This window comes from Serinus canaria, chromosome 2, assembly GCF_022539315.1.
Source record: "Serinus canaria isolate serCan28SL12 chromosome 2, serCan2020, whole genome shotgun sequence".
Classification (NCBI taxonomy): domain Eukaryota; kingdom Metazoa; phylum Chordata; class Aves; order Passeriformes; family Fringillidae; genus Serinus; species Serinus canaria.
Window position 1 is genome coordinate 147,478,360 of NC_066315.1, and position 25,378 is coordinate 147,503,737.

General features: G+C 39.1%; 1 protein-coding gene across 8 annotated transcripts in view; it reads right to left on the reverse strand.

Moving 5' to 3' along the window:
* Window positions 1-25,378, reverse strand: part of PTK2 (protein tyrosine kinase 2) — a 189,932-nt gene that overhangs the window by 17,827 nt on the left and 146,727 nt on the right. For 4 of the 8 annotated variants that reach the window (XM_050971676.1, XM_050971675.1, XM_050971674.1 and 1 more), the window contains 11 exons: window positions 23,573-23,629; window positions 21,038-21,135; window positions 18,256-18,340; window positions 15,393-15,493; window positions 14,018-14,133; window positions 13,092-13,192; window positions 12,050-12,139; window positions 10,653-10,857; window positions 4,418-4,529; window positions 1,994-2,080; window positions 696-833 (listed from right to left, as the gene is read on the reverse strand). In XM_050971676.1, the coding sequence (XP_050827633.1) occupies window positions 696-833; window positions 1,994-2,080; window positions 4,418-4,529; window positions 10,653-10,857; window positions 12,050-12,139; window positions 13,092-13,192; window positions 14,018-14,133; window positions 15,393-15,493; window positions 18,256-18,340; window positions 21,038-21,135; window positions 23,573-23,629 (1,190 nt within the window). The other 4 variants (XR_007777015.1, XM_050971679.1, XM_050971677.1 and 1 more) reach the window with 4 other exon arrangements.

Here is a 25,378-nt window from a genome sequence, read left to right on the forward strand (position 1 = left end):
TTTTATGAGTGTTCCCATCTCTGTGAACAGCAGTAAGTTCCAGTAAAGCCTTCTCTTAACAAACACCAAATATTTGCTATCATTCAGTTAGATAAGTAGTAACAACTTCATCAAGAATCCATGTGAAGTGACACTTCATGCCCAGCGGTCACCGTCCTATTTTCTGAAAAATCTCTTTGCCCAGGATTCTTCTCCTGGGAAGCTGAGAAGCCTCAGAGATAAAGGAAAACAATTCTTATCTCCTTTGCTTCTCCTGTGTTTTGCTGCTTTGGAATGTGGTTGGAGATTGTTTATTCAACTGTGAATTATTTCTGACTTAATGACCAATCATGGTTAGGCTGGGTAAGGACTCTGGAGGAGTGATGAGTTTTCATTATTATCTTTCAGCCTTCTGTCTGTAACCTTTCTCTATTCTTTAGTATAGTTTAGTTCAGTATTCTTTATTATAATATAGATCATAAAATAATAAATTAGCCTTCTAAGATCATGGAATCAGATTCATCATTCCTCCCTGCAACAGGGATCTCAGGAAATACAAGACCCAGTCCACTGCAGTGAGGCAATTTTAAAAGCACCAGAAAAACTCAGTTCTCCTGTAACAGATCTACCTAAATAATAGTAGTAATACAATTTATAATAATAAAAAGTGCATTGAACTGTAGGGAACACAGCAGCAGATGTGTCAGATCTCCTACCTCCATGTTTGGCTGCCACACTGATATTTCCTGAGGCCGATGGTTCCAGGAATCTGCTTGATCCAGGAGAGAAGCCTGCCCAGGATAAATGCTGCCTGCCATGGATGGTATCCCATGAGAACCAGGGTAGCCAGACACCTTTGGGGGGCAAAAAACCCCACAGGGGCAAAAACAAAGAGAAAAACAAAGATATTAGTAAGACCTGTGCTTCCCCATAATGGAAACATCCCCTCCAAGACATGAAAGCACAGAAATGACTCAACTCAAGCAGTCACTGAGAGGAAGAAGGAGAAGCAACATCAGAAGAAGGAAGCTGAGCCAAAATATGACACCTGTTTTAAGTCTTTGAGGATGTTCATCATAACATAACTATTTTAGAATAACTGCAACAGGACACAAATACAGCTTTTGAGTATTTTATGGTGCCTATCAAACCAGCAGCATCAGAGCATGCTCTAACCTCTACAGGCAAGGAGATCAAAGTCCTCTGAGGACAAAACTCAATCTATAGATACATATGTAAGAGCTCCACATGCAGAGCTCATGTTCCATTTAATAGGAGCCTGCAAACATCAACCTACAGAGCCCCATAAAAATGTACCCCCTGCTGTACCTTACAGGCTTAAGGCTGGAGTGGCAGCATGTAATTAGTGTGCTGAGCTGAGTGGCCTGGGAACTTCTCCACAGGAAAATCCAAGTAGTTTTAATGAGCCTGAAGTACTTATTAAATCAATGAAAACCTCCCTCTCTCCATGGAAAAAATCCTCTTGACTGAGACAGCTGTAATGTGGCTGTAGCCTCGAACAGACCTAAAATTGCTCAAAGTCCTTTAAAGACAAACTTTTGTTCTGAATTTCTTCAGCAGTTTTAGGAAGAAAAGCAAAACCTGTGAGTATACAATGTGGTGGAGCTAAAGGCAGCAGCTATCAGAACACAGAAAATAAAATACCAATGACCCCAAGGAAAGGTCCCCAGTTAATGCCATTTTATAAAGCCAGTGATTTCACAGCTCAGCACAAATGTCAACATGAACACCACATTCCCTCAATAAATATGGAAATGTCTGATGTGTTTCACTGCAGTTTCAGGAATCTGAGCACCACATCAGATGTGGAAATATTTACCATCTGGAGTAAACCTACCAGGCTCACTTTGGGGTTTTTTTTCCTATGTAAAACAAAACTCAGAACTGAACTGAATTAAAATAAACCATGTAAGAAGTGCATCAATCCCACCAGCTGCATCTAGGATAGAGAACCACATTTGTAAAAATAAAAACATGGTTTTAAATGTAATACCTGGTAATGATTTGGTTGTACCATATGCTGTGGGCTTGGATAAAACCCTTCACTGGATCTGGGGCTGGGGTAACCAGGTCTACTGGGCTGGAAAGAAAAAGGAATTTTTAGAATCATTAAACACACACAACTAAACCCAGAAAATTATGTTTCAGTGAGACAAACATTTACAGGTTTGGCAAATTTCAAAATAACCCCAAAACAGATTTTCTGTCATTACAAACACTTTTTTTTAAACAACTAAAATTAAGTTTTCCTCCATTTTTGCTTGGCAATGGATGCAGCTGAATTGTTTGCTCAGTATGTCAATAATAATTCTTGCTCTGTGAATTCTTTGTATTTATTTAATTGCTTGCACTCAGTGACCTGCTCTGTTCTGTTCAACTCTAGAGAGAACATCATCTAAGAACCTAAGTCTTAAATCAAATTTCCAGGTGCAATACAGCCTTGTTTCCAATTTTTGCTGTTAATTTGCTGCTTTTGTGACTGCTCTCAAAAGTAAATTCTTTTGTTTCAGTAAGAATAACACAAACCAAATAGATTTATTTGCATGGCTATTTCCACATGGTATTCTGAGGTATAAAGTTAGTTCTGATTATTAACTTCTGTGTAACTAATTACCTCAACATGGAAAGTGCTTTTGATCATATTCTGAATCTCCTAAGTTATGGTTGAGGGTTTATTTTTGAATAAGGAACAGCATTGCTGCATACTTCAGGAGGAGAAAAATTAACCAAAGAGGGAAAACCCCCCCCCCAAACTTCATCATTCTGCAAAGGGCTCTCTCAGTCAGTCCTTATGGCAGTTAAAGGCAACCACATTAATTGGAGACTGCAGAATTGATCATTGCTTGATGAAAAAATTCATTCTCATTCTGGGCTAGGATGTTTTCTGTCTTAGGGTTCTAACAGAAATATCGCTGTGAGATCCAAGTGATCTCATAGTATGGATTGTGAGACTTGGGAATTGTCTGAGGATGTGCAGGAGTTTTAAGACCTGCAACACTTACAATGAATCAGCAGAAGAATTTAAAAATCAGCTGTCCCATTAGAAAATTAGATAATAATTAAAGAGACAAAGCCTCATACCTACAAGATTCCACTTGTTCCAATGCCATTATTAAGCACATCCATATTTTATACAAAAGAAATGTATTAAAAAACCTAACCAACAACAGCATCAGAAATACAGTTTATTTCTACAAGGACACAGACACGCCCTCAAAACAGATTCTCTCCAGTGGCAGAATTAACTGCATTTTAAACATATCTTTGGTCAAGTGTTTCAGTTCATACATCACACACAAAGGTGCTCATTTCAAATGAAGCATTATACTGGTTCAATTTATGCAGTTTATCTGCTTCTGTAACTTGGAATATTGTCTGTTTAGATAAACACCAAATCCTGCTAATTCATCTCAGATGACTAAACAGGTTGATGGATTGTTTGCTGTTTCTAACTCTGAAATGAAAACAGCAATTCCACTGCCCACATTTTCTATTTGCCATCAAGGTACCAAAATGCAGAACTAAGCTCAGAAATCTGATCTATCAGGCAACAACCTGGAAATGGAGAAAAAAACACCCCAAAATCCCCAAACAAACACAAACCCTCCCCCTCCCCTCAAACCAAAACAAAAAGTTGCCTTTCTAGGAGTGCTGGAGAATGTGTTCAGCACAAGGTGCCACACAAGTACTCCTGGAATTATTGTCAGAATTAATATTAATTAATTATTATTCCAGAACCTGGGAGTTCCAGGAATTCACTACAAGCTATCAGGACACAGACAATACAGTGGTGACTGCACAAAATTTACATTCTTCAAAACACAGGCTCGAACTTTCGAGCAACAACTTGCAAAAATAACTCAGAGGGGAAGCAGAGTGAGAGGGAACTGGTGAGGTTGGACTCCCACAGCTGCAGAAGTCATCAGTGACATCCAAACAGGACAGAAATGAAAATGAAGTGGAAACTAAACCACGTACACTCCTTGGAAACAAACCCCTCATTTTCTGTCCAGAAGAAGGAAAATGCAATTAGCTGACTCCTGTCCTGTCACTAATGTGTTATAAATAAACTTCATGCTGGCCTGAGAGCTCATTAGCCAACAATTTACAGGAGTGCTACAAGCAAGAAGGAAAAGGAAAAGCCAGGAGACAGTTTTGTGGCAGCTCTGGGTTTCTTTTACAATTTCAAGTACAAAGAGAAAATCTTTAAAGCAGTATCACAGCACAGATCAGGTCTAAGCACAGTTCAAGCAGAGCTGGGTCATTTCAGGCAAAGATTCCCAGATGGGGACAGAAGTAGCCAAAATGCCGTGGTTTGAACCAACCCATCAGGGCAGGCTCTGAAGAAATAAATGGAATAAAAAGAAAGTTTATGTTTGTTTTTTGTTAAACACACGTAATTTGCAGTCTTAGCTACCTTGGGAGGAGCTTCATCTGATCCTCCTGAGTCCCAGGACACCGTGACTTGTCGCCTGGATTCCATTCTCATTCGTTCTTCTTGCTGCAGCTTCTCTTCCTCCAGTATTGTACTAAGGAAAACACATTGTAATCAAGCAAAACTCCAGTTTCAGTGACTAACAAACCTCTCCCCACAGCCCTTGCAGTTTTCAGACTAATAAACAGTACTTAACTTGAAATGTCATAAAATTCCTGAGAGCCAAACTTATTTTACATATGCTGGTTTTGTGTCTGAAAACCAGTATCAGGAAGAAATATTTCTGTAGGATTACCAGGGAGCTTTTAACAATGAAAACAGCATCACTTATCAGAAAGCTGTGGTTGATCTCACACACAATTTTTTTTCCATACCAGTTCTTTTTATGTGCAATTACACAGAGAAGTCCTCAAAGAAAATCAATCAAGCACTTACTTGCATGAAAGCTTAATCTTCACAAGAAAATATTCTACTGAACTGCTGCAAAGGTTCAAAACAAACTGAAAATTTTCTTTACTGAAACTCAAGAGCTTCAGATCACTGGGATTTTTTTTTTCTTTTGTTAAAGAAAGCAGTCAAAAATACTTCAGCTCTTACGTTTTAGCCTAACCAGGAACACATTCAGCCAAGCAATTTAGCAAAACAGAAAGATCTGACAGAATTCACTCAGCTTCTAAGCATTCAGGTCAAAAGGCTGCATTTTCACAAAGTACAAGACAGTAGTAAAACCAGTTTGCTACTTACCACTGTTCTGACTATTAAAAAGCCTGTTTGAAGCTGAACGTGCTCCTGCTGCCCCCACAGCCAGCCTCCTCCCAGCTCTGCTATGTGGCTTATTAATGTTGGATATTTGCCATTTGAAAAAGACTCAGAGAGAAGCTTTGAAAGAGGGAGCTGCCAATTCCTTGGAGCCGCACGCTACACGGACAGTCTGGAGATGTGAGCAGGGCAGATTGTTTCCATATCACTGTCCCCAGGGTAAAGACAATCCTGTGGAGGAGCTACTCCAGCTTCTTTATCACTCAGGAGTTTCCAGAAACAAAGCTAAGTTCTGAGTTTATAATCTCCTGTTCAGCCTGCTAAACAACCACCCAGAATTACTCATTCAGGGGATGAGATCAACTCCAGCAATCTATTCTCATCGTGGAACTTCACTGCTTATTTCAAGAATAAATTCCTGCTGGAGACAAGAACTTTGCTTTTCCTTACTCAGCCAAAAAAACCCCAAACTATGCCACTTCTAAAAGGCAGAGAAGCTTGTCTCGCTGCAGCTAAATCAAGTTTATAACTATTGCTGCAATTTCAATCCATCATTGCTGAAGCAACACAAGAATGTGGAACAAAAGCAAAATCAGAGAAGTTATTTGTAAAAGTCACCCTGCTAGAAGTACCATGGAAACACAGCCACAGCCTAACAGAGGGAGTGAAGAGAGAATCCTTCTATTTTACCTCTCTCTTCCTTCAGAATAAGGAAAATGCAGGATTTCCTACTTGAACCCACGAAGAACTGGCACAAACCCCCTGATTTAAAGCAATCTCACACTTCAGGTATCCTGTATTTTTATACAGCATGAGAAAGCAGCCAACACACAGCCAACAGCCATGAACCATGATTATCATCTCTCAAGACAAGACCTCAGGATTAGAAAACCCCTCAACAAAACAAGGCAAAAAAAAAAAAAGTGTGCCCAGATTAATGAAAGAGAAATGAACAAAATGTAGGTTTTTAGCTGTTTTTACCAAGCTGTTGGTACAGCAGTTGCTCTAATCTGAGCAAAAGAATAGAATGGAGCTGGCTGGTAGTAGCTGGCTAAATTTAGAGATGGCTTACTGACAATTTGGGGCCATGTGTGGAATTTGTCACAGCACAGTCCTGGTTTTCCATAAAAAGGAATGAAACCCCAATACCTCTGCTTTGCTATCAAAGCCATTTTATCTGTGGTGCCCCAGTGTGCAACACCATCATCGTGCATCGCCAGAAATGACAAATTTCTTTTGAAATTACTTCTTTTTCTTAACACAGGCTCAGCTTTTTGCCTTCCAACTGCAGTTCATCCTCCCTGCTCTCCCACAGCCTGTGCCATCAGGAGGTTCTTTCCCAGCAGCCCAGAGCAGCCTGGCCAGAGGCTGGAGGGCTGCAGCAGCATCTGTACTTGGATGCCCTTGATTCTGCTGACAAGAATATAAAATAGAAATGCCTCAGAGAAGCACTACTAGAAAAAACCACAAGGAATAGAAATGACTCACAGAAAGGTCTTTGTTTTCACAAAGGGAAGACCGGTCTGTGGATGAAGGAAGAGTGTGCCAAGAGATATTTTTGACGTTTCCTCAGTGCAGCTGCTCAAGTTCTCTGAACAGTTTATTAGAATTTTCAGAAGGTCAGGAGAAGTCAGATCTAGGCATATTTTCCCAAACTGCACATATTTTTAGCAGCAAAGAGGAGCAAGCAGAGAATTCTATCCCTGTGGTTCCCCTAGCAAATCTTGAGGTAGCACAGACAAATTTAACTCAACTTCTCTGTGAGGTGAAGTCTCAAGAAAAATCTCAACTATTAAGTTTGCATAATTGATAAACTTACTTAATTTACAAAGAACTTCTTACTGAAATTGGCCTGTGCCAGCAAAAAAGAAACATTTATGGGGACCTTCAGGGTAGGAAGACTTAAAATACTGAACTGTATCCTCATATTCCAAAAGGCATAGCAGCACCAGTGTCTCTTGCTACAGTGGTGTGGGAACCTACATTAAAGTGCTGACCCCCAAAATGCAGCTTCTTTCTTTCCCTCTGCCACCCAAAAATACAAAGTTGGAGGCAGAGGAACACACTTGCACCTATTGTTCTAGCATGAAAGCACCTTTATATGGATAATGGACTATTCTTAATGGTCACAGGCAAAGAACAGAAGAACAGCAAAGCATCTTGCAGCCCCCATCATGTATCTGAAGTATGTGTTACAGTCTTTTTTTTGTCAGAATGCCATAAAAGAAGACTCAAACTGCCCTCACCTTTACCAATTTTCATTTATAAGCAACATTTCAGGATCTACATCAAATGCAGTGACAAAAAGGCTCAAGTCCAGCTCTCATCAGGTAATTATCTCACTGTTGTCATTTAAAAGCATAGTATCTCTCTTTTTCCCCCCCATTTTTTTTAGAGCTGTTTCAATGTGACCTGCAGCCCCAGGATGCCAGTGGGGTGAAACACTTTGTTAAAACCTGTGACCAGCAATGGGCCACCGTGACACTGTCACCTCTGCAATGACACAACTGCTCCTTGTTTTGCTATCTGTAACAGAGCGGGTTCATGAAAGGTACTTTAAACAAAATTTGTTCCAAAACAGTGAAAAATGTCATGAAATGGCATAAATTTGAAAGTTTAAAGTTAAAACCCTTTTATATTATTTACCATTTATATTATTTATATTATTTTGCAAGACAAAAAATCTCTTCTACACAAAACCAGCAAGGCAACACACATTTCCCAATTAAAAAAAAAATTCCTACATTCTAATTCTGACCAAGTCAGAATTGCAGGAGTAGCAGGGTAGCACCTCACTGCCATGACCTAATCTGACTTTTAACCCCCCTCCACCTCTTGAGAAAGGCACTTGGAATGCAAGGATAAATTACATTTGGAAATCCACAATCCACCCATTTGTTTCTGTGTTTGCTGGGAAGACTGACTCAACCACATCCACTTCAGACAGATCAAATGCTATAAAATTACTACTCTAATAACAGTACTTAAATTCATATGTAGCAACAAATAACAGTGCATAAATTGTGCAGAAATCAGCACCTTTGCCTTGCACAATCAGCTGCAAATTCAGTTTAGGTAAAGCAGCTGTTACTATGAAACAGAAAAAGCACCAAATAACAGAGAGCATGTGAAATGCTTATGCTCCCATCAATGCTATTCCAGATGCAGAAGATTTTTCCCAAAGCCATGAATTATTTTTTTTTTTCATTAAACCAGAGAGAGGTGAATGCTGCAGTGCTGTATCTGGCTCCAAGCAAACATCCAGTCTGCTCTCAGCTTGAAGAGACTGCTCTGGACAGCATCCAGAACGAGCAGCAGCAACACCACAGGGAAAGGCCACCAGGGAAATCGCTTGTTTTTGCAAGTTCATGGGAATTTGAGTTCTGAAACCCAATCCTCCCAAGCTGCCTGAGACTGCCTCAACATCAGGGAATTGGCAACCTTTCCAGTGAGAGGCTGGCTCTGTCTGGAGCAGCAAAAAGCAGCCCTAAGGACAACCATGCTGCCTAAATTTGGGAGATAAAGGTCACCAGGTTGGTGTGGCAGAAAGTTCCCTGCTTTGGTGGGAACAGAGTGAAAACTGGATTTTAGGGTTGCAGTGGCCCCAGGAGAGAGATTGCCATGTAAACAATGCTTCACATCTCCCAGCATGACCAGAGGAGCAAACACTCCTCCACAGTGGGCGCACTTTTCATGCAGAATGAGATGGAAGCGGTGCCTGGAGGTCAAGTCTGATCTCCTGCTGAAGCTGGGCTCCCTGCACAGCAAGGGCCAGGTGCTCTGAGCCTTTTCCAATCAAAATCTGAATGTCTGCCAGCATGGAAATTCCAGAGTCTTTCTGGGTGACCTGTTTCAGAGCTCACCCAAGCACGCTGGGAAACATTTTGATGTGTAACCAACGAGACCCTGCCTTGCTGCATGCCCTGAGTGCTGGTTCTGAGGACAGCCAGGCTCTTGGGCACACTCCAGATTTACTCATCCTCTTTCCTTCCTGGTGAGACACTCTCCCTGCTTGGATTTACACACCACAGCCATCTTCCAGTCACTTTCAAGGGCTTCATTCTCATCTGTGCCAACCAGCTTTAAGTTAACAACCTGGCTGCAAATTATCAATCATCCTGTACTTTCAGAGCCAAAAAGAGACAAAAAGCAAGTGAATTGCCAATTTCCACCTATTACTCAAATCACACAACTGTGTCACATCTTTTTCTTGCAACCCCTACCCAGCCCTGACATTCCTCCCTTCGTGTTAACTCCACACAGTCAATGGAGGATGGAAGTTATCTGTGAGAAGGGTCAAGTCTTTCCTTAGTTCTACAAATTATTAGTCTACACAGGAAGTCCCAGAGTAACAGATGGTGCAACTGCATGAAATTTTAATAGGAAAAAACTTCAGGTCTTCCAGTTCTCCATACAGCAGCTCTGAGACAGCATCATAATTACATTCAAATTGTCTCTCATTTTAACCACCAGTAAATTATCTTAAACCATGAACATTCAGTGACAGCAAAAACACAATACTATGAAAATAAAACATGCCACAAAGCACAACTTTGAAATAAAATCTGGAGTAAAACCAAAGAATTCAACAATGAATTACAAGAATTCCCAATGTGGATTGCCAGTGAGCAAAACCTAAGTATTAATCAAAGCTTGTACTGACTTATGCAAAATACATCCTGAGCAGTCGTGAAATCCAAAAGTCACAACATTTGTGACCCAATTTGGTCACAAATATCAAATGTGCCTGCACATTACCTCAGTGATGTTTCAATGCTTAAATACCCCTCCCATTTTGGGGCTGGTGATATCACTGGAATATATTACTGCAGAATCAACTAAGGTGTGAATTTAGACTGGTCTGCAAGGTGTGTGCTCACATTCATTCCAAGATAAACACAAAGGTAGTTTATATCCTGGTTTACAAAGAGCAAAGGAATTTCTGTCTATGATGCTGCATTTACTGCAGGTTCTGCAACTGCCCTATGACAGCTGTGACTGTGCAACTACTGTGCTACATGCCAAGAAAGTAACTTCCAACAGGACTCACCTGATGCTTCATTTACTTAAGATAAATCTCTACCACAGAAGCCCACAGCATGTTTGTTTAAATAATCACTCTAAATTCTTTTTACAATCCTTCCCCAAGGATTGTAAAGGGGACAGATAATTTTAGTTACAATTATAAACAAATTGCAAGTAAAATGTGCAGTTTTTCTTGGGAGAGAAAGGAGGTGATTCATATTTCCAGTTATTTGAATTTACTGCCTTACCTCATTTTCTCTACCAGATAAAGCCCAGTTTTCCCAAAGACCAGCAAGAACCTGGCCATTTGAAGATAAAAACTCCAAACACCGTGCCTCATATTTTCCACAGAACCAAAACACCATAACAGAAGGTAAAGCAAAAAGAAATATTTCTGAACAAAGGAAATGATCTCTCAGAAGTCAAACCCTACCTGAGTTGTGCTTTAAGTTCAGTAAACCTGGGTCTCCTGCTGGGGTCGTAGGCCCAGCACTTGGTCATAAGGCTGTAGAGGGTGGGAGGGCAGTTTGGAGGCATTGGGAGCCGCTCACCGTTCTCGATCCGCCCAATCACATCATTGTTCTTCACCCCCTGGAAGGGCTTTACCCCGTGCATGAGGATCTCCCACATACACACACCTGAGGAACACACACAAAACCACCTTTGCTTCACTGCCAGCAAACAAGGAGAGCTGTACAAAGAGAAAGAAACCCCAGTTTTGTACTAATAATGCAATTTCTTCCAAAATGAATAACCAGGGACTTGGTTTGGACTTACCTGCAGCAGGATCACACACACAGCACCAGCCTCACCTCCTGATGAGGCAGAGTGACCCACAGCTGGCTCACGCAGTCTTTTACCTGCCCTGAACCACTGCTTGCTCATATTCAAATCTCCTCTCTTATAAGGTAAAATGTGCTTGCTTTTCCCTCTGACTCCTTCTTCCAACTGGCTTGTTCTGACATGTAGAGTGCATTTTCACTTTGAGGGGTTTTAGGGTTGGCACTGATCCACATTTTTTGTGCTGAAAACATGTAATAAACCAGTTTCTATTTCTGTCACTTTAGAATTGGCCAAAAAGTTCCATAGGCTTCATTTTTCCAACTGACAGTACTGGAGTTTTCTTCAAACTACTATAAACCCTTCACTTAAAAACATTCAAATTTAAGTTGTAAAGAAGGTGAACTGTCCTGCTCTTATTTCAGTCTCATCACTTTTGTGTTCTGTTTGTACAGGCCAGCTGTCAGCACCAGTTGGAGCACAGGACATTAGATTCATATAAAATGTTGTATATTTGGGAAAAAGATCAAGGTTTCAGGACTTGTCTATTTACCCTTGTATTTAATGTGCTTCTGGTTGCATTTTTCAAGAGGCCAGGAGCTATAAAAGTTAAGTGGGAATCTAGAATTAAGGATCTGGAAATTGGGTATCTCATGGGATGACTGCACATTAAGCAAGGAAATGTATCTCAACATAAAGAAAATGTTAAAATACAACGAGAAATAGCAAATGACAATGGTACAACACAAAAAACCCAAACCAAAACAAACAGACAAAAATAATCTCTGTCATAACTATGAGCTAATTTCCTTGCCCTTTCATTTCTGTCAGCTTCTTACCAGAGATAAAAAGGCCCATGAAAATTCAGGCTTATTGGAAAAGGAAAGAAAAATTCAGAGGCGGAAAAGATGCTGGAAGAAACTGGATTTTCAGAATGCACAGTAAAAATGGTGACAAATATTTGGAAATTATTTCTTTATAGCAGTCAAAATCAACACTGGACTTGTCCAAGAGGACACAAAGATCCCTCCCCACTTGGTTTTCACTTACCAAACATCCACACATCACTAGCTGAGGTAAACCGTCGGAAATTGATGGACTCTGGAGCCATCCATTTGATGGGTAATTTTCCTTTGGAAGCTACAGGGAAGGCAAGAGGGGGCAGGCTGTTATCCCCACTACAGAGCTCAAAAAAAGATTCTGTTCCCAGTGAAATAATTCATAGGCAAAACCCATCTCCAGTGAAGTACTTCAAATATCGATATATACGGATGTTTGGCTTTACATGAAATGGAAAATGAACCAACAAAACTAATAATAATAATAATAATAATAATAATAATAATAATAATCATCATCATCATCATCATCATCATCATCATCATCATCATCATCCCCCAAACCTCCCTTAAAGACCCCAGTAACAAACCCCAAGATACACCAAGAATTGATCACGTCAAAATTATTCCCCCTCTTTGCAATTAAAAAGATAAAAAGTAGCTCAGCAAAGTGAGACAAATAAAATGAGGAAGCACAACAGAGTGTAAGGGGACAGATAATGGATAATTTAAAATACATGAGACCAGAAAAATATTAAAGATGAGATTTATGTAGTCATGGTTTAATAATATACACCAGCTTTGGAATGCTACTATTTGGTACCCAACATGCAATCTTTATATTCCTGCTGCATTTCCCATTCCCCATCTTTCAGGCACTTCAGGATCTCTCAGCTGCTGGAGACACCAAAGCTTGGTATTCCACCCAAAATGGGGCAAGAGTAGCCTCCAAAGGCAGTTTTGTACTGAATCTCCTTAGTCCAATGGCATCTGAAGTGTGCAGCATGCAATGACAGCACAAACTCAGCATTCATCTGTACCCACAAGTGAGTTTGATCCTTTTTGCACCTTAAATCACACCTTGTGATCCTTCTTCTTAAGCACAAACAGGGATTTACTGCCATTAATTAAGTGTTGAATAACTTGCCTTTTTATACAAATGCACCAGCTAGACCAAGGAAATCTGATTAATTCCTCAACAATGGGGAAGCAACTGTGTTTGCACTGCAAGAAGGATCCAGAGGTCCCCTCACCTTTGTAGTAAGTACTGTCTTCCATGTATCGGGACAAACCAAAGTCACCCAATTTCACACAGTCAGTGGTAGACACCAGCACATTTCTAGCAGCAATATCCCTGCCAAACAGAAGAAACAGCATTCCTAGTAACTTCAAAACATGAAGTGGTGAAGTATCATCACCTTAAGAAAATTTATTTCCTGCCCTGCAAATGTAAGGAACTGGTTTAGGATTGCAGTCCTGTAGGAGGTTTCCTGGTAAGGAACTCAAGTTCTCATGGCAGAAAACAACAAGATCCCCCCTGAGCCTCCTTTTCTCCCCCACTGTTACATGTTCTAACATAAATATCTACATATCTATGCATAGCTATTACTTTACATGCAAGTGTTTGCTTATACATTACCACAAGACATACAGAATTACACAGTATTTAAACACAAGTGAATTGTTTAAGTTCAAAATGAATTCTACTTCATAACTGGAGTTTTATGAACTCTTAGTTGCACACAATAAAAGGCTGAAGCCAGTCTCTTCTCACTAGAAACTCATGTTCACGTTCAAGGGAGTAAAATTCAAAACACACCATGAAGGAAATTTAGGTTCATTTTCTGGTAAAGCAAGTACTTGTATTTTATAAATATTTTATTTCCCCTCCTCTTTACTTTAGAAGCCATCTGCCCTTGTTTTGCTTTTCTATATCTGAATGATTACAGTTGACTCACAGCTTGAAAAAAATACTGTAACCACAAAGCAACAACTGAAAATTATTCCGACTGAAATCTGGCACCAGCTCCCAGTCAATCCAGGAGTGAACCAGCAGGTGTCACCCTTGAAAAGGGTGTCATTTTAGTGGAAACCTCTGCAAAAATGACACTCCCTAAAATTTTAAGAGCGGTGACATATAAAAATAGACAGGTACAGATAAATATGTATGGAATCTTACCTATGTACAAATCTTTTGCTCTCTAAGTAGGCAAGAGCTGTGCTAAGCTGGTAAGCATAGAGTATCAGAGAGGCCAGGTCCAGGCTGTACTTCCTTACTTGCAAAAACGACCTCAGCTTTTTGCACCAAGGAGGAAAAAGGAGAAAGAAATTAGAACAAGAAAATAACAAAGCTGAAAAAGGCATATTTCAAATTGTGAAGTTTGCATGAGTATCAATGGGCATGACTTCCTTGCCTTAAAGGCTGGATTAGGAAAATAAACTTCCTATGAAGAATTGTAACTCTGCCTTAGAATTCAAGCAGTTTTTCTATATGAAAACTGTTAAACTAAAAAAATTCCTTTCAGTCTCCTTCTGAAAAGCATCTGCTATTGCTATTGCAGAGTGAAGCACTATTGGACTTTTTGTTTTTTTCTGCCCTTGACTGCAGCCTCCATTTATGGCCTAAATCACTTCAGAATCTAACAGGACCTGGCTAACCCAAACACAGATTGTTCAGTATTGTTTTAGAAGCATTCATTTTAATTATTAGTTTTAACCTACATGTGCTAAAACAACTGCATGTAGCTCAGAGTGACCAATATCAGTGCAGAATATTTGTCAGCTCTATTCCCATAATAAGGCAGGCAGAACCTACTGGAAGGTGGCATTAGAGTGTCCTTATTGATCAAAACAAGGCTTTGAAAAGTGATTTGGGCACTGGACTGGAAATCTATTGACAGAAGATGACTTCTCCACTACAGGTTTTTCTATCCATCCCTCCCGTTTTATTTTGGAAAATGCACTGCAGTTTGATAATTGCAATGACAATCATATGATGTTGTATGAAATATCAGTGCAGCTCACATTTTCAGAAACAAGGCTCAAAGAAAATTGATTAGAAAAGGTGGGATCTAGTTTTCTTTAAAGCATTCATCCAAAAAACATAATAATGAGGGAAGTCATCTTATCTAGAGCCCCTGCTGCAGATATTCTACAGGAAAAAAAAACCAATATAAGAAATTCAATGTTTCAAGGGAAAATGCAGCATTACTCAGGAAGAATAAAAGATGTACAGTTTACTCTGGAAGGTATGCTTGCAAATGCTGTTTAACTGATTATCACATTATCATCATCTTGACAGAGGTCATGCTCTCACTCTGGAACTGCAATTGAATGCTCTGAGAACTCTGACTAAATCACTCTGGAATGAGGTGATGCAGTTCCCCTGGGGGAGGAGAAGGTCAAAAGCTGCCACTCCTGTTTCTGAGTCCATAACTCTGCAAAGGAGTATGATATCATGCTTGATGGCATGTTTTAGTATCATGAAGTGTTTTTTCAGCCTTTTCTGTGAGCTAAAAGAGAGGAGAGCAGAGCTGCACGAGGATTTCTCATACCTCTCCCAGTGTACAGAGCTCCATGATTATCCAGACTGGGTTTTCTGTAATAACCCCAATGAGCTTCACAATGTGGGGGTGATCAAACTGACGCATTGTTACTGAAAGGAAATCACAGAATTCAGTGCATTACATAAAACCTTTCTTAAAAATTAAAACACCCCTGCTGGTTAAGCATTAGCCCATGAGCAGAGAAGATAATCACAGGACTTCAAACAACTGTTGCAAGCAGTAATTTCTGGTCATTCCATGTGCTGAGGGCAGGTAGAAAGAGTGACTGCTTGAGCTTTGCTGTTCTGCACTCACAAAAATGCAAACTGCTGTGGAAAGTGCCAGTCAGGTCAGGCTCTGCCTCTCAGCCCTGGATCTGGGTATGAACATAACCTAAGTTAATAAAATAACCTTTCAAACCAGTGTCCAACCAATTAATCTGTGCCTTTCTACTGGAAGAGGAGGTAAAACCAGACTGTATAATTCAATTACTGGAAAAAACATGTTTGCTAGATTATGATATGGACAAAAATCTTATTTAATCATTACATCATTTTATTTCCCATGGAGTTAATGTCAGTGCTGGCAGCACAGCCACAGTATGTTTTACACAGTATGACACAGGAATTAAAGAACCACAGAATGGTTTGGGTTGGAAGGGATGATCAAGACCAGCCAGTTCCAATCCCCCTGCCTTGGACAGGGCCACCTTCCAGCTTGCTGGCCCCAAGCCCCATCCATCCTGGTGTTGATTACCTCCAAGGATGGGGCAGCCACAGCTTCTCTGGGCAACCTGTGCCAGGGCCTCACCCCCTCATCAAAGAATTTATCCTAAAATCAAATTTAACCTGCCCTCTTTCAGGTGAACCCATCACCCTTGTTCCTATCCCTGCCCTCCCTGATAAAGAGTCCCTCCCCATCTTGCAGGCATCCTTTAGGCACTGAAGGTGCTCCAAGGTCTCCCAAAAGCCTTCTACAGGTGTGACAACCTCAACTCCCCCAGCCTGGCTCAGAGCAGAGATGCTCCAGCCCTTGCAGCATCTCTGTGGCCTCCTCTGGTCTTGCTCCAACAGCACCAAGTCCCTCCTGTGCTGGGGATCCCAGGGCTGGTTCAGCTCTGCAGGGGGGTCTCACCACAGAGGAGCAGAATCTCTTCCAACACAGACGTGGCAAAACCACCCTTTCTGTATCCTTGACAAACATCCCTCATGTGACCCTCCTGCAGCATCTCCTCCACACTTGCAGTTTGTGTGGTGCCAGCAGAAATACACAGGGATTACCAAACTGCAAAATCTGCTTCAGTCTGCCTCAAGTTAGGCAAGAATAAAACCCATTTTCTTCTGCTTTACACTAACCACAAGCCAAAACCAGGAGTTGGTTTTGGATTTCTATTCTGATGAGCTCTGAATTATCTACTTCTGGATACACAGCAACCCCAAAGAAATCCTTGGACAACTGTGTTTACAAGACCAAAAATTATAATGGTTTAGTAACATATCTTCCTGAAAAGAAACTTTATGGAAGATAATATATTCTTTGAAATATTACTGTTATGAATAATACAGGGAAAATTGCAATAAAGTAAACATCCCTGTCATTGACATAGCTTAAGGAATAAATAACATGAAATGTCATACAGGCAATAACAGCTGCTAAATCTTTTCAGAATTGAAAACTCCACCATAGGCAAACCTCAAAATATCTTAATACTCCTAATATTAAAATATTAGGAAAGAAATGTATTAATTCAGTGAAGTAAGCAACTGTTCTGAGGAAATTTGCAGTCTCAACACAAGACAAAGGCAACAGATGGGAATTAGAATGAAAAAGAGGAAGAAGAAATGGCAAAACTATTAAACCAAAATTGAAAAGTATTATTTATGTGTTGACTACAGCAGCATTTCCTAATCTGTCAAACTTGAAGCATAATAAGGAGCATTCAATGAGCAATTATTTTCTACACTGCCAGGAGACAGCAGCCTACCTTGTGACTGCTGAGTTATTACTGTAAGCAATGGTATTTACTGCTCCAACAGATAGAAATGCAATGGAAAAAATTACAGTAATTTACAAAAAATATGACATTCAAAAATGAGACTCTATTAGCTATTAACACAGGTCTTCTGAAGGAGCTGAAAAACTCCTTGAATAAAGGAATAGTGAATAGAATATACTGTAATATCTGACCACAACCAATTACTTTACTGAGAAAATACAATTATCTTTATAACATTCAGAGGCATACAACAGCAGGGGATAATAGGCAAAAATGAAGGCCTAAGTGCCATATCTTAATTTGCTTCCAAAACCAAACAATAGAGGAATCATTAATTTTAATACTCTTTAAAAAGTTTCTGTTCCTATTCACCCCAACAAAAAGCCTTCCTCCACACATGAAATGTGCTGCTTGGGGAATGCAACATTTGTGGCAATTATTTAGAAAAATGGCCTATTCTGGCATAGATTTTAATTCTGAATTTCCAAAGCAGATCTCTCTTGGACACAACATTTCTAGCAAGAACAACTACCTGACCTTCCAAAGCAATAAAGTGGAGAAAGTGCTGTGGGGTTTTTTAATTCATTAAGGAAAAAGAAGGAAATAGAGTATCAGATCTAATGTTCCAGAATTGATTCTAAAGCCCTACAGGAGGCAGACATCAGCACTCAATTTGGAAAATCAAAGAACCCACATGCAATCACACCCATGGGCTATGCAAGGACGTAGAGCAGTCCCCTGGCACCTGCTGCAGGAGGGGAAAACATAAATATTAATAAAGTATTGACAGCAGTTTAAGAATTTTCTGGTACAGGTGGCCACTGTCTTTGCAAGAAATTACAGACATGATTCCAAAAGAAGTTGCTTCATACTCACAGGCTTCTTGTAAGAATTTTTCTCTTACACTGTCTGAAGTGCAGTTTTTACATGTTTTGATTGCAACAGCCATAGCTGGATTTTCCTGAAAAATATTATTGAGGAATAGCTGAAATACAAACCACCAAAAACAGCCCACCAAAAGCTGGTCCTTAAAATTCTGGCAAAATTACTTTGGAAAAAATTACTATTAAATAAAATACCTTTAGTTGAGAAATTACATGCTGAAAGCTTCAGTGTTAAAATACCTTTATCATCAAGACAACTTGCATACAACATTTACATCTAATGTGTCTTGGAAATATTCAATGTGTTTTAAGCCTGTTAAATTGTGCAAAAATTATGAAAAAAGATGGTAAGTTTAACTGAATAGTACTGTAAACTTTTTGTGCTATTGAGAAAGGTAAACTCTTGACAATATTTAGCAAAAATAGAGGAAAGAAAGAGATATGTGCCTAAAAACCACACTTGGCTTGTACAAGCAACCCAGAAAGCCAAATAAAGACTTTTTGTGGCTTTTTCAGAGGAAAGATTGGCTGCAATTGTGAACCCAGAGTACAAAGGAAAGTAAAACAAAGATTTTTATATATTATTTTCATAGTCAGTCAGATCAAGGCTTTAACACCAGGTTCAACAGAACCACATGTATCAAATGGATTTTCTCATCTGATTTCTCATCCTCTAAATACCCAAAAATAAGAAGTTCTTGATGGCTTGAGAGCAGCTGAAGTGTTTTAAAACTAAGCTTCTGCATTAGGAACGAGCTTGTTCAAGGACCTGCATGTCCTCCTTCCAAGTGGGAAACTGGGAATTGTCCAGTGTTTAATGAGCAGTTTACAAATAAACCTTTCCTCAAAATGCTACAGCACTGATGAATGTCCTTATCCAATTTTTAAGGCCAGTAGGAAATGAAGATTCAGAATTATGTTCCATCTCTGCTCATGCTTGGTCTATTTTAAATCTGTTCCCAAACAAAAATTACCAGAATTAGAATAGTATTTATATTTTGCAGGATGAAGTGTCTTATTTTCAAAGTTGCTCACAAAAGAGATCTTCAAGCTGACTTTGCAGGAAAATATTGATCTAATTCTTTTCTCACACATCAAATGCCCATAAACTTACTGAAAAAACTGATAGTAAATCATGATTTTATGATTCCCTTATGAAACCAAGATTGAATAATCAGCCTGGGGATGAGACCTCTGGATGCCTGCCAGACCCATCCCTCTCCTGGTGTTGACATCAAGCTTTTGAAATATCCTTTAACCAACAGGGGCATCAAAAGGAAGAAGCTCAGTGTCTGCAACCAGCAGAGAGATTGTGAAGAACAAATGTTGGAAAAGGCCTGATATTGGGATTTTGTTGATCTTTTGGTTTTGGAAAAGGAGACAAACAAGTGAGAATGTATCAGACTGGACACATTTTCTGTACTGAGCAGGAAATGGTTTTTAAATGACACTTTGGGAATAATTCCACAGTTAATCAGCCTTTAAAGACAATCTGGGATTCCTGGATTGCTTACAGCTGAGCAACAGGATGCTGTATCTGTAAATCCATTTTCCATTCAGTACCCTACACTTGAGCCTGGCTGTGACCCTTCAGGAATACCTGGGAAAGGTGGATGCTGTATCAGAACTTTACAAGTGCAATGAACAGGGATAAATGAAATTTTTGAGATTCTGAGCTAGCAGAACAAGAGGCAAGGACTATCCCCTGTATTTTTGCACTCAAGCTAAACATATAAAGGCTAAACTACCATGTTATTAGAACTAATCTTACACTGATTTTAAGATTTCTTCCCAGAGTGTAAGTTACACTCTGTGACCAGAACATTAAAATTTAGTGACATCACTGTTCTGTTTTACCTTCCCATATCCCAGTGTCTTAAATGAAGTACATTCTTATTAATAAAATAAATCCACAGGTGGTTGTTTAAAAATCTCAACAAAGAATGCCTGAGTAAAATCCATTTTCCAATTCACAAAAATAATGGAGACAGCCAACATTTTCAAAAAACAGCCCATAAGAAAAGGGTCTTTAATTAGTTTTACAGAGCTCTAGACTTAACCACCATTCACCAAGTGAGTGAACCATTCCACCCTGGTACTCCTGTTAACTTGAACCGAATTAAATTAAAAATAAGAATCTCTCTCAAGGCAAATTATATCAGATGTGCTTTCTAAATAAGGGTATCAGAGCAGACTTCAAACTTGCCTGAAACAGAACATTTATCCTAATTTACTTAAATATTGCACTGAAGCTTATTTAACCCACCAAGCCCAGGACCCTAATCAGCTGTTGCTGAAGTTAGAAGCACATTATTGTTCTCAAGAATTCTTGTATAATCTATCAAAATTCCAACAATTTCTTCTAATATGAAATATTTATTTTATTTGGGGTCTTTGGTGAAATTAACTATTTTTTGCAGTTTTCTCTTGCTATTTTACACAATTTTTTGATGTATTTAAACTGAAATCTTAGTCTTTCTAGAAAAACTCATGAGCACCACCCTAAATTACACAAGTCCTGACAACCTGCCTGCTTTCACTGAGGTGACTCTTGTGCATTGGGATTTTGCTGGATCAGTGTCCAAGTATTTTGTACTTTATTTCAGGAAAACATAGGAACTTTATTAGGCTTTGTTGTGAGAGAGACAGCAAGACAACTGTTATTTGTTTTGGAAGATTCAGACCAAGACCTCTAAGAAATATTCTTTTCTTTTTTTTTTTTATTAACCTAGCAAAGTTTTATTGTTAATTTTTGTTTGAGAAGTGAGGCTTACCGGGCTCATGTAAACTCCTTGGTGCACATCTCCAAACTGTCCTTCCCCAATGCAGCGCCCCAGCTCAATCCTCTCCCTTTGAATTTCATAATCTCTGGCTACAAGAATATAATGCACTTGAAATATTAAGTTTCTGCTGAAGGGCAAGGAAATAATCCACAAGACACAAAACTCAAAGTAAGTCACTCAAATGTCTCACATATGAAAAACTAAGATTAACATTTGCTGCACACCAACCTATAGAGATGCTGTACACACACAGTGGAGACCTCTCAAACCTCTCAGTTTGAACCAAAGCAACAGGAAAGGAACTGTAAGATTGTTAAATTAATTACAATGCACTTATTTCAGTGCAATAAACATAATTCAATCCTTTTTAATTACAGCTGGTGAACGACAAAGCACACAAACAGTTTAAGGCAACACCAATGATGTTAAACTCGGCACACATCCCTCTGGCTGTTTAAGAGAACTCCACCATGTGCTGGTTTAGATTTTGGAACCATCAACAAAGCCCAGAGAACTTTTAAAGAGGTAACTGCAAGAAAAGAATACAGGAACAAGAGGATGGCAAATAAAGACAAAATGAAGGAGTGAAATTTTGAGTGCACTACACCTCTGCCAGTGTGTAACTGAAATAAAATTGAGATGTTTGGTGGCTTTATGCAATTTTGTTAATGTCACAGTTTAATAGGCTGAGAATATTACTGCTAAAAATGGCTCAGCACTTCACAAAACATGTAATCAATTGCAACTGAATTATTTCATTTGCAATTTAATTTCTAGCAGACATGGAAAAGTATTTCAGGAATAGCAGAAAAGCATGCACAGTATATGTTTTCACCTCTACTTGTATTATTCAGAGAAAAAATTATAACCAACCAGCTTAGAACTTCATAACCTTGACTTTGACATCACTAACACTACAGAAGTAATGTCATGTAGAGCTGGCTAACAAGGTGATAAATGCCTTTTTCATCTCTTTTTTTAAGTAGTGCATTTTCCTCTTTAAAATCCCAAAGCTAACTGGTTTAACTATAAATAAATAATGTTTATTAAATGAGAGTGAATAGTAAGCTTTAAAATTCCACATCATTCCAAACTGCAAGCATACAGGGATGGGTAAAGAGTCTCCTGTTACCTTCATCTATTCCATAGCTTTCTGCAGTGCAATTAAGAGAAAAATCAAATGCTTACTTAGATAGAGCTTCTTAAAATCAAAACAGGACAAACATTTTTCAACATGAAAAAAAAAAAAAAAAAGAAGAAATACTGATGCAATTTAAAGTTTACATTAGCAGAAGTCACAGGCCTATTCTTGTGATCTTTACTGACTCAGTCCTTTGGGAGCTGAACACTTGAGTCCCCTTCAATCCAGCAAAGCACTTAATGAATTTCCCTCCCCAGCCCATCTCATGGGGTTTGCATTGAAGCCACCCTTCAAGTGTTCAGCACATCCAGGGCTGGGCCCACAAGTAATTACTGCCATGAGAATTTAAATAAAAAAAGGTTGGGGGAGGTGGGGGGAGGGAGAATAAATTATACAAAGTTAATCTGTTAACAAAAATAAAGGATATAATTTATCACACTATGTTTTGATCCTGAAACTATGTTAATACAATATGTAGTCACTTAACTGCAAGATATTAAAAATGCTCTGTTCATTTCTGGAAAACATATATTCTTGCTTTTCAAATACTGATGTTCAAATATACATATATGTTTTGTAAAACATATATTCTTGCTTTTCAAAGGTTTTCCACAGCTGTGGAAACAATGCTGTGAACACTGAAGGATCATGAAACATTCTGCTCCTTGGTGAGCTCAGAAATCTACACAAGTTCATGGTCCTTCAGCAGAACGTGGCCCCAGCTCAGCACCATCCTCCCCTCTGACACTGACCAAACCTGATGCTTTTGGCAGGGTTCTGCACCAATGGATTGTCTGCTTCCAGAGAAATCCTTGGTTGCCCAAATGCAATGAGAATTTCCCAGATGCAGCTTTTAAAAAATCTGAATATTGGATTTTCATGTGAAATGACTTGGCCTTGACAGTTTAGGATTATATCATAATTCAAACAGGCTGTAACACAAAATCCTTGTGGTGGCTACAGCACCACTGTTTTTACTTCAAAGATGAAGACTTTGAACTTCTGTGTTTGTTTCTGCAGTTTTCATCTTTAACAAAATTGCATGTGGTACAGTTGAGTGTTCCTTTCTCATGAACTGGAGAGCATCACATCTGTCACAGAGCAAGGTGAGATACTGACAGACAGCAATCCACAGAGCTTGCCACACTGCCTGCTCTCATCACAGAGACCTTATCCAATCTTTAAGTGTTATGTTCAGCATCACAATAAAAAAAAATTTCCCTATTTTGAGACCAAAAAAAAGAACTTCACTGTGAAATCATAACTAGCAGTAAAGCAGAACATTTTCTTTGCACATTTATTAAATAAGGTTGAAATATTTCAGTTCCTGCTAAACCAAGGAAGCTTTTGGATAGGACATTTCCCAAGTTAACCATGGCACTTACTTGAGGGCATTGTGTAAGTGTCTTCTTCATCTATAATCTCTGCATAGTCATCAGTCTCTGCAAAGGGAGGAATTGAAGAGTTTCGGGAAAAGCAGATGAAAACAATTCCAGAACAACTTCAATGTATCAAGGCTGGTATGTCCCAAACCCCAAGCTCAGCATTGCTGGATCACATTTAATACAGCATGACTAAAGCTTGCTCATGCATAATTCATGATATGATAATGACCTCAGTGCCAACTGCATTACATCACAGAGATGCACTCAACAAAGAAGAAAAGGAAGATTCGTTTGTATTCAAAAAAGTTCAAGTTTTGCAATTGGGATCAATCTAAACTGTTGATTTAAAATCTTTTTAACAGCAAATTCCATTGCAGTAAAGAGAAAAAATTATGAATCAGTTAAATTGCTTTACCTTCAGTAAAGTGTGAATAACAGTTTCCTATTTTTTGTGTCAAACAGGCAGAAGACACCAATGATGTTCCAGGGCAGCTTCCCCCTGCTGTCAGTGTGGCCAGCTGAGTTATTTACCACAGAATCTTCTAGAGCACAAAAACCTTTTTTAAGCCACACTCTCTTCCCCATTTTTCTTACCATTTTCTTTGTTTAGTAGAAATTCACCACTAGTTTTGCTGTCAGGACTCAAGATTTCATGGACAGGTTTTTGGAAACAACTTCCCCAAATTTTCAGAAAAATGACAGTGCATTTCTTCCTCTGTTTAAAAATTTCAACTTTTACATCATCTGTCCTCAAAATGGTTTAAATGGTGTCAAGTCATATCAGAAGGTCTTCCCTTGCCCTAAAGAACTTCCAGTGTGTGGAGGTCATTTCCTAAAGGTCAGATCAATTCCTCCAGGGGTTTTAAAGCCAGTCCACAACAGTGGGTTCATTTTTTTACTTCAAGGCTGTCAAATTCTACTCACCAGCTTTAAACACAAAGAGAGGCTCTCAAAACTGAGTCATTTCTAAACCCCTTGTGCAGTTTTTGTGGTTGATTTCAGGTGATCACACACTGGAAAGCCTCTGAAGTGATGATTTCCTCCCCCTTTTCCCCTGTCTGCCCTGGAGCACATGGATACATCCCTACAGCTCCCTGGCATCATTTCCAGAGCCATGGCTGGGATGGGACAGCCACAGTGAGTGGGAAGGATGGGATGGACCCTCAGCTGAACCCAGCCCTGAAACCAGAGCAAGGCTCATCAATGTTACACACACAGACAAGCAAGAGGCTCAGTTTTCAGGCAAACTGAATATTCAACAATTAGGAAAGTACAGGTTGCCTATAACCTTTGAAGTTCAACACACTTCAGGGAGAAAGTGTAATTTTATGATCCTAGTTTCTTACTACTTAAATAAAATTAAAGCTGTTTTTTCTTTTGAACTCCTGTAAGAATACACCAGGTAAAAGCAGAATTGGTAAATTCTGTGTAAATTTAAATTTTGCTAGGCCATTTCTATTTGGGACATAGCAAAACACAGTCACCTAATGAAAATGCAATAAATTCTAAAGACAGTGCACAATTCTGAATAGACAGAAGACTCCAGAAGCACTTATCTATTTCTTGGTATTTTATTCCCTACATTATAAACTAATGTTTTTGTAAAAATAAGCCTCAGTCTCATTTTTTTTTCAACAAAGCTTAATAAAATAATCCCCAACATGATGGAGATAAATCACTTTGTTTCCCTCCAATATTGTGACATGATTTTGTTGAAAATACCAGAAAGTTCTTCATGTTAGAAAATTGACTGGATGAAAAATATTGTAAACAACCTAGTAAAAATTTTTGAAGTCTGGAAACCAA